At 41.9% G+C, this 16993-nt stretch overlaps 1 protein-coding gene across 12 annotated transcripts in view; it reads right to left on the bottom strand.

Annotated features, from left to right (window-relative positions):
- Nucleotides 1–16993, bottom strand: part of samd4a (sterile alpha motif domain containing 4A) — a 196444-nt gene that overhangs the window by 8121 nt on the left and 171330 nt on the right. For all 12 annotated transcript variants that reach the window (XM_043697695.1, XM_043697697.1, XM_043697689.1 and 9 more), the window contains one exon: nt 10408–10491. In XM_043697695.1, the coding sequence (XP_043553630.1) occupies nt 10408–10491 (84 nt within the window). The remainder of the gene's footprint in view (nt 1–10407; nt 10492–16993) is intronic.

Genomic DNA, 16993 nt, shown 5'->3' with positions numbered 1-16993 from the left:
CCAAAAGAGATTCCAATGATCCAAAAATGTGAATCCTTCTCCCATATACCAGCTCCTCAGCCATGCATTCATCTGCTCTATCCTTCTATTCCTGCCCTCACTAGCACATAGCACTGGGAGTAATCCAGATATTACCACCCTTGAGAACCTCCTTTTTAAATTTCTGCCTAACTCTCTGTAATCTCCCTTCAGAATCTCAACCTTTTCCCTTCCTATACCGTTGGTTTCAATGTGGACAATGACCTCTTGCTGGCCCCTCTCCCCCGTGAGAACATTCTGCAGCCTCAGACACCCTTGATCCTGGCACCAGGAAAGCAACACACTATTCTGCTTTTTCTCTGCTGGCCACAGAAACGTCTGTCTGTACGTCTGACTACAGAATCCCCTAACACAATTGATCTCATGAAGCCGACATACCCCCTGTTGCGTTAGAGCCAGTCTCAATACCAGAAACTTGGCTGTTCGGGCTACGTTCCCCTGAGAATCCATCACCCCCTACATTTTCCAAAACAGCATACCTGTTTGAAATGGGTATATGCACAAAAGACTCCTGCCCTAGGTGCCGACCTCTCTCACCCTTCCTGAAGTTAACCCATCTTTCCCCTCTTCCTATAACTGCCATCCACCACATGCTGTTGCTGTTGTAAATCCCTCATCGCTTCTATTTGTCTCTCCAACCGATCCACTCGATCCGATAAGATTCGCATCCAACAGCATTTATGACAAATATAATCAGCAGTAACCCTTAAACTCTCACACCTGACAAGAAGTACTTATCACTGCAAAGGCCATTTTTGCTCCTTCACCATCTACAGAACCAGAAAATAACACCGTCTTATTCCTCTACAAAACACTGCACCAGGTTAAATTAATAGCTATGGCTTATATTTTAAGTTTAATATTTTATACCTTATATTTTAAGTTTAAGTTTAATCAAGAGACTTATCTCCAAAACGTATAAATCAAGAAAGAATCCACGGTACTCACTAATACAGCCTCTCTCTGGGACATACTTAAAACAACGATTAACATATCTGATTCTGTGTTGTGAACTTCGCCCAAACAGGTTCCTCCAAGATTAGCTGTGAATTTCACTGTCTGTTAATTTTCCCAGATGCACTCCAATGTCCAGTGACACATGAATTCAAAAACAGCAAAGGCAGTAACTGTGCAGGTTCTCTCTCTGTTCTGCACTGTCCTCACCATGTGCTTCCTTTGTCTGTTCTTCTCCCTTTTAAACCTGCTTATTAAATATCTCTCTCCCATATTTTGGAAAAGTTTTTTAGATTAGATTAGATTAGATTACTTACAGTGTGGAAACAGGCCCTTCGGCCCAACAAGTCCACACCGACCTGCCGAAGCGCAACCCACCCATTCCCCTTTTACAACACTACGGGCAATTTAGCATGGCCGAAACACCTGACCTGCACATCTTTGGACTGTGGGAGGAAACCGGAACACCCGGAGGAAACCCACGCAGACACGGGAAGAATGTGCAAACTCCACACAGTCAGTCGCCTGAGTCGGGAATTGAATCCGGGTCTCTGGCGCTGTGAGACAGCAGTGCTAACCACTGTGCCACCGTACCGTCCACAAAGTTCTCACTCATCAAATCAAAATATATACATCAATGAACACCAAAGGCTAGAAATTCACATGCCTAGCATGACAGAGCAGGCCTGCATAATTTTCTGGTGTACCTCTTACCAGTTGCTTCCTGTGTGCCCATGCACAGTTCTTTCTTTGCCAGAAGCAGGTTGCATGTAGGTGTTCACCATGCATGCGCTGGAAGGGTCAGATTTTGAACTATACTGATGTCTCTCAATGTTGCAGTTTAATGCTGTTTAATGCAATGAAAAGTCCAAAACTTGGGCAACCAATGTCCAGGCAGCATCTACGGTTTTACACTAGACACAAAACAAGCAAAACTGCTAGTCAGATTGTGCAATTGCACTACTTAAGTGCCTTTAAGTTAAAGCTTTGTAATTATTTGCACTGTGAAGTTTCAAGAAATATTCCTGATTATTCTTGGGTGTTGCCAGATCCTCTCAGGCATGTTAAAGGAGTAGGTGATTTACCTAAAGGGTGCAGTGATGCAGTTGTTATAATCTCCATAGAAATCTTTTAAAAAGAAATTCCTTCTTCCAATTATTAACTGAAAGCTCAAAGTTTGCAAGGAGATTTGTAGCTCGGGTGCTCGTTGTTGTGGTTCTGTTCGCCAAGCTGGGAATTTGTGTTGCAGACGTTTCGCCCCCCTGTCTCGGAGACATCCTCAGTGCTTGGGAGTCTCCTGTGAAGCGCTTCTGTAATCTTTCCTCCGGCATTTGTAGTGGTTTGAATCTGCCGCTTCTGGTTGTCAGTTCCAGCTGGGTTGTTGACTGGTGGTCTGTATCTGACACATGGTGGAAGGATTCGATTCTTTCGGCATTCATGCAGGAACCGGAGTTGTTCGTATGTGGCGCTTAGGTGGTTGGCACAGGATTTCCATTTACTGGCTTGTCTTAGCGCCTCTCGCCCGTAGGTGTTCAAAGTTTGTGAAAAGATTTGTAGCTCGGGTGCTCGTTGTTGTGGTTCTGTTCGCTGAGCTGGGAACAGCAACTAGCCACGAAACAACAACCAGCTATCCTTAGTAGCCACACATGCAGATGACAAGCAACATGAGTGGGACAACACTACTATTATAGGACAAGCCAAACAGAGAACAGCCAGGGAATTCCTAGAGGCATGGCACTCATCCACAGATTCAATCAATAAGCACATAGACCTGGACCCAATATACCGGCCACTGCAGCAGACAGCTGGAACTGACAACCGGAAGCAGCAGATTCAAACCACTACAAATGCCGGAGGAAAGATCACAGAAGCGCTTCACAGGAGACTCGCAAGCACTGAGGGTGTCACCTAGACAGGGGACGAAATGTCTGTAACACAAATTCCCAGCTCGGCGAACAGAACCACAATGTTAACTGAAAGCATTAAACTACCATATTTCGCATTAAGCTAAAATGTTTACTGTACAGAAGCAAGCAAAGTAGGTGGCGCAATGGTTTGGGTGATTAGGGTTAGCACTGCTGCCTCAATACCAGGGACTTGGGTTAGATTTGAGCCTTGGGAGACTGCCTGTGTGTGGAGTTTGCACATTCTTGCTGTGTTTGTGCAGATTTCACGTGGGTACTCTACTTTCCTCCCACAGTCCAAAGAGTTAGGTGGGTTGGCCTTGGTAGGTGAGGGTGGGGGTGGGGTCTGGGAGGTGGCGTGGTTCTGGGTGGGATGCTCTTCAGAGGGTCAGTGCAGAATCAATGGGCTGAATGGCCTCTTTCTGCACTGAAGGATTTCTATGTTGCAGTGGTACTAAATTAAACATAAAAAGCTACATACTTTAAAACCCAAAATCTCAACAAAACACTCAGCTACTTTTATTTACATTCAAGAACTCGCTTATACTTTCCAGGATCTTGAGGGTTTCTTCACTTTCCTGAGAGAAAACTGAAGTGTGCTACAGCTCTCAGGAATTCACTTGGATTCTCTTCAGTGTTCCCATTATTTTGTGTGATCAAATTTCCTGGTATTCTTCCACCAGCACCTAGCTAGCTAAACTCTTCAACCCTTCCTCAATATCTCAATTGTGAATCTCCAGCACAAATACAGGCTTCACTGCATTATTGCTTAATGTTTCAAATCAGAAAGACCCTTAGTTCCAGATAAACCTCTACTCCCGGTCTACAGCTCTCTCTATCTCTCCATCTTTCCAATTCATCTGGGCCTAAACTTCAACTAAAATACTTCTATAGTTCTGATAAACCACAAAGCAAAGAAAATACCTTCCTGCAATTTATCCAACAGCAGTATGGCACATGTAGGATATCGCAGACAGAGATTTCAACTAAACCTCAAGTTCCCAAAGCTTTCCTTTATTCTAGGAAACCATATGAACTTAAACCTCTTATTGAGAGGACTGTAGATGTCTGGTCTCTATAAAGACACTTAGAGAAGTAATGCTTTCCATTTGAGTTTATTAAACATACAATGGTCACCCTTTGATTTGCAATTATTTTAAGTCTGCTAACTTTTTTAAAACCAGGTGTTTTTATTTACCTGACATTTACAGATTAAAATTCCTAAACTAAAAGTTATATTCTTTAAACACATGGATCTTTAGGTTTGCTACTCATAATAGTGTCTCTTGATCTGCAACTCCATAGGGAAATTGAGCATGCTGCAAAGCAGGCAAGCTCTGTACCACCGCACTTGCCAAGCTAGAATCTGAATCCTCAATCTTCCATAGCTCAGAATCAGAGATGCACAGCTTGGAAACAGACCCTCCGGTCCAACCTGTCCATGCCAACCAGATATCCCAACCCAATCTACTCCCACCTGCCAGCACTCTGCCCATATCCCTCCAAACCCTTCCTATACATATACCCATCCAAATGCCTCTTAAATGTTGCAATTGTACCAGCCTCGACCACATCCTCTGGCAGCTCATTCCATACACATATCACCCTCTGCGTGAAAAAGTTGTCCCTTAGGTCTCTTTTATATCTTTCGCCCCTCACTCTAAACCTATGCCCTCTAGTTCTGGACTCCCCAACCCCAGGGAAAAGACTGTCTATTTATCCTATCCATGCCCCTCATAATTTTGTAAACCTCTATAAGGTCACCCCTCAGCCTCCGACGCTCCAGGGAAAACAGCCCCAGCCTTTTCAGTCTCTCCCTGTAGCTCAGATCCTCCAACCCTGGCAACATCCTTGTAAATCTTTTCTGAACCCTTCAAGTTTCACAACATCTTTGTGATAGGAAGGAAACCAGAATTGCACGCAATATTCCAACAGTGGCCTAACCAATGTCCTAACCAACAGCCGCAACATGACCTCCCAACTCCTGTACTCAATACTCTGACCAATAAACTTCCCAAACGCTTAACTTTCAAGGAGCTATGAACCTGCACTCCAAGGTCTCTTTGTTCAGCAACACTCCCTAGGACCTTACCATTAAGGTGTATAAGTCCTGCTAAGATTTGCTTTCCCAAAATGCAGCACCTCTCATTTATCGGAATTAAACTCCATCTGCCACTTCACAGCCCATTGGCCCATCTGGTCCCAAATCCTGTTGTAATCTGAGGTAACCTTCTTTGCTGTCCACTCCACCTCCAATTTTGCTGTCATTCTGCAAACTTACTAACTGTCCCTATTATGCTCGCATCAAAATCATTTATGTAAATGACAAAAAGTAGAGGGCCCAGCACCGATCCTTGTGGCGCTCCACTGGTCACAGGCCTCCAGTCTGATAAACAACCCTCCACAACCACCCTCTGTCTTCTACCTTTGAGCCAGTTCTGTATCCAAATGGCTAGTTCTCCCTGTATTGAGAGATCTAACCTTGCTGATCAGTCTCCCGTGGGGAACCTTGCCGAATGCCTTACTGAAGTCCATATAGATCACATCTACTGCTCTGCCCGCAATCGTCTTTGTTACTTCATCAAAAACCTCAACCAAGTTTGTGAGACATGATTTCCCACGCACAAAGCCATGTTGACTATCCCGAATCAGTGCTTGCCTTTCCAAATACATGTACATCCTGTCCCTCAGGATTCCCTCCAACAACTTGCCCACCACCGAGGTCAGGCTCACTGGTCTATAGCTCCCTGGCTTGTCTTTACCGCCCTTCTTAAACAGTGGCACCACGTTTGCCAACTTCCAGTCTTCTGGCACCTCACCTGTGACTATTGATGATACAAATATCTCAACAAGAGGCCCAGCAATCACTTCTCTAGCTTCCCACAGAAGTCTTGGGTACACCTGATCAGGTCCTGGGGATTTATCCACCGTTTCAAGACATCCAGCACTTCCTCTGTAATCTGGACATTTTGCAGGATGTCACCATCTATTTCCCTACAGTCTATATCTTCCATATCCTTTTCCACAGTAAATACTGATGCAAAATATTCATTTAGTATCTCCCCCATTTTCTGTGGCTCCACACAAAGGCCACCTTGCTGATCTTTGAGGGGCCCTATTCTCTCCCGAGTTACCCTTTTGTCCTTAATATATTTGGATTCTCCTTAATTCTATTTGCCAAAGCTATGTCCCCGTTTTGCCCTCCTGATTTCCCTCCTAAGTATACTCCTACTTCCTTTATACTCTAAGGATTCACTCGATCTATCCTTTCTATACCGGACATATGCTTCCTTCTTTTTCTTAACCAAACCCTCAATTTCTTTAGTCATCCAGCATTCCCTATACCTACCATACCTACCAGCCTTCCCTTTCACCCTGACAGGAATATACTTTCTCTGGATTCTTGTTATCTCATTTCTGAAGGCTTCCCATTTTACAGCCATCCCTTTACCTGCGAACATCTGCCTCCAATCAGCTTTCGAAAGTTCTTGCCCAATAACGTCAAAATTGGCCTTTTGCTAATTTAGAACTTCAACTTTTAGATCTGGTCTATCCTTTTCCATTACTATTTTAAAACGAATAGAATTGCCCGAAATGTCGATTTTCCTGCTCCTCGGATGCTGCCTGACCAGCTGTGCTTTTCCAGCACCACTCTGATCTAAACTCTGGTTTCCAGCATCTTCAGTCCTCACTTTTGCCTAATGCAAGATCAGGTCCAGTGACATATAAAGTTCATATAGATGTGACGGTCCTCAACAAGGACGTTAACCATATGAAAGCTGCAAACTCACAAATGGTGCAGGAACAAAACATCCCCGGCTTCTTGACTGCCTTTCTGACTGTCCTGGAACCCAGCCTGCCTTGAAATGAATTTGCTCACTTAATTAAACTTTCAATATTTCTTGGCAATGTTATACTTCCATCTACAATGGTGAGAATGCCATATATCTTTGTGCCATCAACAGATTTAGATTTATGTCTTTCAGTTTTGACATCAGAGTCCTTATGGAAGCATGATGTGGCAAATCTCACCCAGCATCTTGGTGTATAGACTTATTCAATACTGTCCAGTTTGCTGCCCATCATGGTGCTTGAGGTGTTTTTTTGGGATATTAGGCAAAAATCATAAACGCAAGGAAGTGCTGCTGGATTAGTAGTGGGAAAATGGTGCATTGAATCACATAGGTGGCTGGAACTGTGGTGAATATGAGGTGTCCTGTAAAAATGTATTTACTGATACTGACCATTTACATGAGATCATTAGACTGCTTGTAGCACTGCTCCCTGTTGACTTTTTTGGCCACCTGCTCCCATCCTGTTCTGATGGTAGCCCTTGGATCTCTTGCTGCCCAATACCCCATGACCTCACCACTCCTGCCACTACGACTACTACCGGATTGGGTTCATGCTATCTCTCTTCCTGCAGAACTAATGCCTCCAGCACAGCATCTCTCACTAAGGAACCCCTTCTCGGGTGTTCACTCTGCAGTAATTTACATTGCAAAAACAAATGCACAATTTCCCTTTAGGGTACAGCCTGGCCTTGAGTAGGAAACCTGACTATATGATGTGGGGTCAGTGGACAAAACTGCTCTCCCCTGCTACAGCATAAAGGGGCTGCAGGAAACATTTCGGAGCAGGCAGCAGTGCTGGGGTTCCTTGAACCAACAGGCAAAGTTGGTTGGTCCCCTGTCCAAAATGAGGCTGACCAATAATAGTCCCAAATATACAAATATTTAAAGAATAATTGTCTAGAAAATGACACAGTATGTAAGACAAACTTCATTTGACATTCAACTTGCAAAATTACAAGAGGAGCTAGAAAATTTCATGATTCAGGAGAGGATGAGAAATTGAAAAGAATATTAAATTTTCCACCAACAGTCAAAGCTCCTAGCCTTGATGGGTTTACAGTGTTTTACATAGAATTTTTCATGTCAATGATATCCAATCTCATGTCACATAATCAACTGAAGACCATAATTGCTAGATCTCTAAAAAGGAAAAGGCAATTAATTGCTCTCTTCAATTCTAAATGCAAAATCTTGTCCCTCAGTTGAAACTGCTCTTACCTATTTTGTATATGATCAAGATGAACATCTGCTCGAAACTGGTTAAATCAATTGGTTAAATACACAAATTAAGTACATCATGTAAAGAGCAGCACTTTTGTTCAACGCTAGAACTACTCTTGGCTTAGAGGAGTGGCTATATAAATAGATGATGCCCACATTTCCTAACTGGAAAACTAGTTCGTATGCTGAGCCTCAAGCTGTGGTTTGCCCTTCGCAATTAGCCATAAAATCCAAATACAAGGAAGTAACTTCAATTGTCCTAGTCATATTGAACATAGGAGAAAATTAAAATGTGCTTAAAATATCCAGGTCTACTTCCATCTTTAAAAAAGTTAAACTTTCTTCAGTTTTGAGCCAATACTTTCATCCCACTACTTAGTAACAGGGTGCTGTAATACATCAGTACACAATCACACATTCATCATTTAAGGCACTTGCAAGCTTGGAATATGGTTTTCAGATTGGCATAACATTTGAATCTGGAGTTGCATTAATACATTTTTCTCTGCCCCGAGTATTTTTCCCCATTAGAACAACTTTTCAGAAATGTTTAAGAAAACATATTTGCTTTTAAAGCTAACTTGTCAGTATTTGGACATGGGACGCAATGGTTGACTGCAAAATGGAAACTTCGTGATGAGTTTTATTCCATCAGCAACAATACTACAAAATATAAGGAGAAAGTGAGGTCTGCAGATGCTGGAGATCAAAGTTGAAACTTTATTGCTGGAACAGCACAGCAGGTCAGGCAGCATCCAGGGAACAGGAGATTCGACGTTTCGGGCACAGGGCCTGTGCCCGAAACGTCGAATCTCCTGTTCCCTGGATGCTGCCTGACCTGCTGTGCTGTTCCAGCAATAAAGTTTCAACTACAAAATATAAACCTATTAATATTTTTGTCAGCATTATTATCTAACAGGCATAGAAAAATAGTGGGTTATCACTAATTGCCACAATAATTCAGGGAGACTTTTGTTTAAAACAGAATATTGAAATAAATAATTGCAGAGAATATTGAGCTAAATTAATAATTAAACCATTTGAAATTAAATTAAAAATAAATTCTATACAACTTGCATCTAAAACATATTGGAAAACTATATGTTTTAATTATGATAATTCAGGTGTTAAGTAATGAAAACAGATTGGAGTTTTAAATCTTTGTAAAGATTTGTAGATTTTAAAATATTATGCTGGAATAAAACAAATTTTGTGAAGAAATCTTAATTTCTATGAAATTATTATAAAATGTACTCTTCAGTTAGATGGCAGGCTGGAGAAAATTTACAGCATTGATCGAAAACTCACTGACTGCAAATAAAACATTACCACAAGTTAACCCAACACTGTGTACTTTGCTGGGAAAGTGAGGTTTAAGGAAATGCCTCAAGGTTTGCTATATTAATAAGCCATTTTAGAGACATGCAAAGCAGATGGCACATGGACACAGGTCATTCTGTTAGAATTCTGGAGCATGACTCAAGGACAGCAGTCCTACATACCAAACCACACCACATTATTGGCTGGGCTTTCCCAAAAATATTATTAATACATTATTTTAACAGAGACTTCATTGTGAACCTATAGGTTTAATTATAAATAGGACATTCAGTTTCCACTTCATTAATGAAATCAAATATAAATGTGCCAAGTTGTGTTGAAATAATCAGGAAAACTCATCAGAAAACAACTTGGAAGTGTACTGTTTGACCAGATTGATCCTTTAGTTCTGGATTTTGAACCAAGGCACCAGCATACCAAAGATACATACATATTATTTAATTGCTGCAAAAATAAAAAAAGTTATATACTTAAGCACCATTAAAAATACTTTTCACCCATGTACTATTTATCTTGCAGTGTTCAAGACCATACTGTTGAATCTACGCATATACACAAGTCATTTTGAAGTTCACAAAAATAGCTTGTGAAGTGGATGGAAATCAGTGCACAATAAAGGGATTAGATTTTACCCTACTCCAAGTAAAGCTCTGCCTTTTTAACCGTCATAAGTAAAATTTTACAAAGAATATGTGAAGTTAAAATAAAATTACTACATTAAATCCGTACTGCCATATACCAACTTTTAAAACTTGGTAATTCTGGAAACATTAAGATACAGAAATATGTACAGGAAATATATACATCACCAAGGATATTCAAGGTAAATTTGTCAAAGGCAAATTCCATTTGACAAAATTTACTACTATTTAAGAAATTGAACAAATTCAGATAAAAACATATCTTGTTCATTAACGTCCTTTCGGGAAAGGAATCTGCCATCCTTACCTGATTAGGTGTGCAACTGAATTTAGGCTCACAGCAATGCGGTAGACTCTCATTTTCCCTTCTGGGCAATTGGAGATAGGTAATAAATACTGGCCTAACCAGCAACACCCACTTTCTATGAATTAATTTTCTGAAAAACAACTTACCACCCAGGGCATGTTCAGTCATGCTGAGGCACAATGATTCCAGTCTGTTGTTTATATCTGGTTCTGTTACTGGCACTTGGAACTCTGAAAGGAAAAATGCCCATTCATTAGGATTCAAAGATATCTAAACAGACAAGATTATCACTGTGAAACTGAAATATCTAACAAAATATTCATAATTATCAAACAATTGAGATACTTATGGTTTCTGAAAATCGTACATTGAATCCCTACAGTGTGGAAGCACACAATTTGGCCAATTGAGTCCACACCATCCATCCTCAAAGCAAAACCACCCCTCCCAACCCCATCCCACATAATCCTGCATTACCCACAGCTAATCCACCTAGCCTGCACACCTTTAGCCAAGTCAAATTTGCCAGTCCTTGTATGGCCAGCAAGTATCCTTACTAAAATTCAATGCAGTTCAACTGAAAGGGCATAGTGTAAGGAATGGAAAATGATAATGATATACTTGGAACCCATTTCCGGGTATAAAGAGAATTTATGATTTTATTTGGAAATTGTTCTGTCCACTTTAGAACTCGAATGAACAGCTTTAAGTTTGATTTGTTGTTCCATACTGTCTGTATTATTCGTTTTAAGAAAAGGTTGAATCTTTACTTCTGATATTTTGTATTCCATTCTATGAATATATTTCTGCCAATATGAATTTACAATTCACATGAAGAGTGAAGTTATCCATGGTTAACTTTTTCTTTAATCAAGTCCACACAGATCCTCTGAACAGCAGCCCACCTAGACCCACCCACCCCTAACCTGTAACCCTGCATTTTCCATAGCTAAGCCACTTAGCCTACACATCCCTAGACACAATGGGCAATTTAGAATAGCGAATCCACCTAACCTGCACATCTATGGAGGAAACCCATACAGGTACAGGAGAATGTTGCCAAAGGGTCAAATTGAATCTGGGTGCCTGTTGCTGTGAGGTAGCAGTGCTAACCACTGAGCCATTGTGCCGCCCTCAGAAATGACTGAGGAATTGAATAAGTATTAATACTTTGCACCTTAAATAGTAAGAGATAATAATAGTAGTCCAAAAATTTGGGATGATTTTCCTAAAACAATATGTAATGGATCCAACCGGGGATCAGGCTGCTTTGGATAATGTATAGTGAGGCAGATTAAATCAATGATCTGAGTAGGAAACAGTCACCATAACACAGCAGAATTTAGAATTCATTTGAGAGTGAGAAACTTGGAATGGAAATAACAGTGCTAAACATAAGAAATGAGTGCAGAGTTAGCTGAAGTGGTTTGGGAAGGGAGTTAAAAAAAAACGTGGTTGATAAACTTCCGTCGACATACAAGAAAATAGCTCACGACTCAAAGATACATCCTAGTGAGGAAGAATTATTCTAAGAATGATATAAACTAACACTGGTTAACCAGAGAAGTTAAGGGGATTATTAAGGTGTAAATAAAACATTAACCTTTTCTACATTGTATAAGACCGAGGTTTAGGAAAGTTTAAAAACCAACAAAAGGAACCAAACAGAAAAGAGAAGATACAGGAATAAACCAGCAGGTAATACAAGAAAAGGATATTGAGAGCATCTTTAAATATATTTTAAAAAGCTAAGTGAACATCTGAGAATGAGGCAATATTAATGGGGAGAAAGTGAGGTCTGCAGATGCTGGAGATCAGAGCTGAAAATGTGTTGCTGGAACAGTGCAGCAGGTCAGGCAGCATCCAGGGAACAGGAGAATCGACGTTTTGGGCATAAGCCCTTCTTCAGGAATGCCTTATGCCCGAAACGTCAATTCTCCTGTTCCCTGGATGCTGCCTGACCTGCTGCACTGTTCCAGCAACACATTTTCAGCAATATTAATGGGGAACCAGGAAATGACTGAGTTGAATAAGTATAATTACTTTGCATCTTCAAATGGTAGACAATAATTTATTTTTGAAATTAGATTACTTACAGTGTGGAAACAGGCCCTTCGGCCCAACAAGTCCACGCTGACCCTCTGAAGAGCAACCCACCCAGACCCATTCCCCTACACCTAACACTATGGGCAACTTAGCACAGCCAATTCACCTAACCTGCACATTTTTGGACTGTGGGAGGAAACCGGAGCACCCGGAAGAAACCCACACAGACACGGGGAGAATGTGCAAACTCCACACAAACAGTTGCCTGAGGCAGGAATTGAACCCGGGTCTGTGGCTCTGTGAGGCAGCAGTGCTAACTAGTGAACCACCGTGCTGTCTGTGCTAATAGCATTCCAAAAATACAAATAATCAAGGGGTAAACTTTAGGGAAGGGATGGTGGTGAATAAATACAATGACTATCACCAGAGAAAAAAAAAATCAGCTCAAACTAGTTTCCCTGAAGGCCAATAAGTCACTTGGACCTAATGGGATGCACCCCAGGATATCAAAAGTAGTATCGACTGGTAGGAATCTTCTGGAAAAGACTCAGAATTGGCAAACTGCCAATCTAAGACCCTTTTTCAACAAAAGGAGAGTGACAAAAACAGGTAACTATAAGCCATTCTGCATAACATCGGTCATTGGGAAAATATTGGATTATAAATATTACAAATAAAGGAGAACTTTAAAGCACCTAATATAATTTTAAAAGTCAGCCTGGTTTCATGAAGGGGAAAACATCCCTGACAAATTTATTGAATTCTTTGAGAAGGTATCAAGCAGGATAAGTGGGAACCAGTAGATGTAATATATTTGCATTTCCGAAAGGCACTGGAAACGGTAGCACACAAAAGACTACTGAAGATAAGAGCCCATCGTTTTGGGAGTAGTACATTAGCATTGATAGAGAATTGGCTAACAGCAGATAGAAACTTGGGACAAGAGAGGAATTTTAAGGACAGCAAACCATAACAAATGAGACTGCCACAGGTATCAGGGTGGGGGCACAACTATTTACAACCTACATGAGGAAGTGAATGTGTCATTACCAAGTGGGGCAAAAATATAGGTGATGGCAGAGTAGGATGCTCCAACTTGAGCTTCTCTGTTCCCTCTGTTTATTTCCCATTTTCGTCTTTTTTCTCCCCCCGCCCAAGTAAATAGGGAAGGCAAATGGAACATTGCCCTTTATTTCTGGCTTTCTGGTGCAAGATGGCAGCAGCATAACAGGACTGCATGGAGGCTCTTAGCTGGAGCCAATCTGTTTTCCTTCTTTGTTTTACTTTTGCTTCTGCTTGTCTTTTGCTTTATTTTCCTTTTCTTTTGTTTTTTTTCCTTCTTTTGTGGTTTGCTGGTTGGCAGCACCAGCGTGGCAGTGAGAGCGGGCCACAGAGTGGCAGACATGGCTTCTCTTGGCAACAGGTGGCAGTGGCAGCAGCAGTGAAGATGTCCTCCCAGCATTTGGAGCCAGCAGCAAAGCTCCTCCAGTGATTGGGGCCGGTGACAGCTGGCAAGGTGACTTCTGCAGCCGAAGCAGGACCCGCAGCCCAGTGGTGCCACAACCAGTGACTCCTGGTTGCGGGGAGAGTGTGGGTACAGCAATTTCAGTGAAGTGGGCCCAGCAGTAAAGCGATGACATCTCAAGTGGGGTGACTCCTATGTTGGTGGATACGGCACAGGCAGTGGTGAGGTGGTGGTGATCTTCCTTGAGGCTGGGTGTCAGCACAGACAGATGGAAAAACTGATATTCTGAACGTTTTACTTCTTTATTTTTCTAATTTATCGATATGACCAAAAATGCTGAACTATTTATTTACTTACTTTTCTAATTTTTTTTGTTTCCTACGACTTTGATCTTAAGTATCTGTACCGAGGTACCCTAGATGGCACTGTATGTGGCGATTGTAAACTTTTCACTGGTCTCATTTGAGTGCATGTGACAATAAAGTTAATTCAATCCAACATTTCAAAAGGAATGAAAATATAGATTTGTAACTGTAAACTGTATTTGATAACTAAAGGAGGCATTACTTAGACCCTGGCCTTAACTGCCTCCTGTTCACCACCATCGCTTCCCTACACCAATCCTCCATTCCCCACCAGAATGTTCTGAGAGATCTTGGCTTCTTCTTTGACTAGAGGCCTGAACACTCTCCATCCACCACCACACTCCTCTGCCTGGCTGAACTTGTTCTCTGAACAATTTCTCCTTTAATTTATCTCACTTCTGCCAAATCAAGGGAATGGTTACGGGCACCCGAATGGGTACCAGTTATGCCTCCCTCTGGGTATGTAAAACAAACCTTGTTCCAGTCCTACACTGGCCGTATCCTACAGCTTTTTTTACTTTACGAGTGAGTTGGATAGAGCTCTCAAGGATAGTGGAATTAAGGGTTATGGAGATAAGGCAGGAACAGGATACTGATTAAGGATGATCAGCCATGATCATATTGAATGGTGGTGCAGGCTCGAAGGGCAGAATGGCCTACTCCTGCACCTATTGTTTATTGACTTCTCCTCCTGCTAGGACCTTGAAAAGTTTATTTGTTTTGCTTTCAATTTCTACCCCACTATAAAATTTACATATTGTCCATTTCCAAAACTTCCCTCCTTGACCTTTCGGTCTCCATTTCAGGGAATAAACTACCGACTGCCATCCACTATAAAGCCACTGACTCCCATAGCTACTTTCACTACAGCTCTTCCCACCCCTGCAATTCTTGCAAGCATTCCATCCCATTTGCCGAGTTCCTTCAGCTATGTTGCATCCGTTCAGATGATGCCACCTTCCAAAACAGCACTGCTGACATGGCTTCCTTCTTCCGTAACAATGGCTTCCCGCTCGTGGTTGACAGGACCTTCAACTGCATCTGACCTATCACGCATGCTTCAGCCCTTGCCCCTTCCCAATCAGTCACAGTGTAATTGGGTCCACCTTCTCCTCACTTTTCATCCCACCAGCATCCACAGTCAAAAGGATCAGTCTCCACCATTTCAGATAACATCAGCAGAATACCAAACATCTATCCCTCACTCACTCAGTCTACATTTTGCAGGGATCGTTCCCCCTGGGACATCCTAGTCCATCGACCACTAACACCATCCTCCCACAGCACCTTCCCATGTAACCACCGAAGATGCAACACCTGCCCTTCACCTCCTCCCTACTCACCATTCAAGGGCCTAAACAGTCTTTCCAGGTATTTCACTTATACCTCCTCCAATCTTGTGTATTGTAATTGCTGCATCCAATGGGGCCTACTCGACATTGGCAAAACCAAATGCAGACTGGGAGACTGCTTTGCACACCTTCCATCTGTGTGCATGATCCCAACCTTCCCATAGCTGGTCAGTTTAACACAACATCTTGCTCACATGCCCACTTGACTGACCTTGGTATGCTACAGTGAATCACACTGCAATCTGTAGGAACAACACATCTTCAGACAAGGCACTTTAGAACCTTTTGGACTTAATATTGAGTTCAACACCTTCAAATTGTGAACCATTTTAGCTTTACTTGTTACATTCTCTGTCACCATGTCCTCTCTCCCCTCCCTCGGGACTGTCTGATCTTTCAAGTCTGGCAGTTAGACACCCATTGTTCTGCCATTCTCACATTCTGATCACAATCTGACTATAAACATCTTTTCTCCCCCAGCACTTCCCCCCCCCCCCCCAACTATAGCAAAAATGCTGCCCCCTCCACACTTCACTTTAGCTCTGAAGAACCATCTAGACTCAATATGTTAACTTACTCTCTCTCCATGGATGCTGCCTAACCTGCGCTGATCTCCAGCATTTGTTGTTTTCATTAGTTAGACCATTTTGAGAATACTGTGAAAAGAACTACTTCCCTTATCTAAGGAAAGCTATACTGGCATAGGAGACAGGCAGGAGGCTGGAAGGACACAGCAAGCCAGGCAGCATCAGGTGGTGAAGAAGTCGACATCTCGGGTATAACCCTTCTTCTGGGCCAGGAAGTCCTGGCATAGGTGGTAGTCCAGAGAATATTCACTACGATGTGGATGGTTTTCATATGAGGAAAGGTTGTGTGTGTTGGACCTGTATTCACTAGAGATTAGAAGAATGAGAGGCAAAAAAGGGAAATATAGATGGTTTAAGGAGCTGGACAGTGTTGGTGTGGAGAAGTGGTTTCATTTATGGACGAGTCTAGGACCATAGGACATAACCTATGAGTAAGGGTCACCTTACTCAGTCAGAGCCGAGAAGAAATTTCTTTGACGGGTAGTAAAACTGTGGAATTATTTACTACAAGGATTTTAGAGGCTGGGTAGTTAAGTATGCTCAAGGCTGGGATAGACAGACTTTTAAATCAGTAAGGGAACCAGGGATTATGAGGGAAAGACAGGAAAGTGGAGTCAAAGATTATTAGATCCTACATGGTCACATTGAATGGCACCATAGATTCAATGGCCAAATAGCCTACGCCTTCTGATTTAAGATAGCAGAGTGAGAGATTTCAAGGTTTTAATAAGCCAGCTACTCAAAACATCAGCACAATGCCCCCAAACTGTTAAATTATCAGGATACATAACAAACAACAACATGAATTCAGCAAGATAATTTTGACATAAAACCAAAGTGCAAGAGAAACTCAGCAGATCTGACAGCATCTGTCCAGAGAGAAACAGAGTTAACACTTTAAGTCTGATTATTCTTCT

This window comes from Chiloscyllium plagiosum, chromosome 10, assembly GCF_004010195.1.
Source record: "Chiloscyllium plagiosum isolate BGI_BamShark_2017 chromosome 10, ASM401019v2, whole genome shotgun sequence".
In the NCBI taxonomy this organism is placed as follows: Eukaryota; Metazoa; Chordata; class Chondrichthyes; order Orectolobiformes; family Hemiscylliidae; genus Chiloscyllium; species Chiloscyllium plagiosum.
This window is presented reverse-complemented; position numbering and strand designations above follow the sequence as displayed.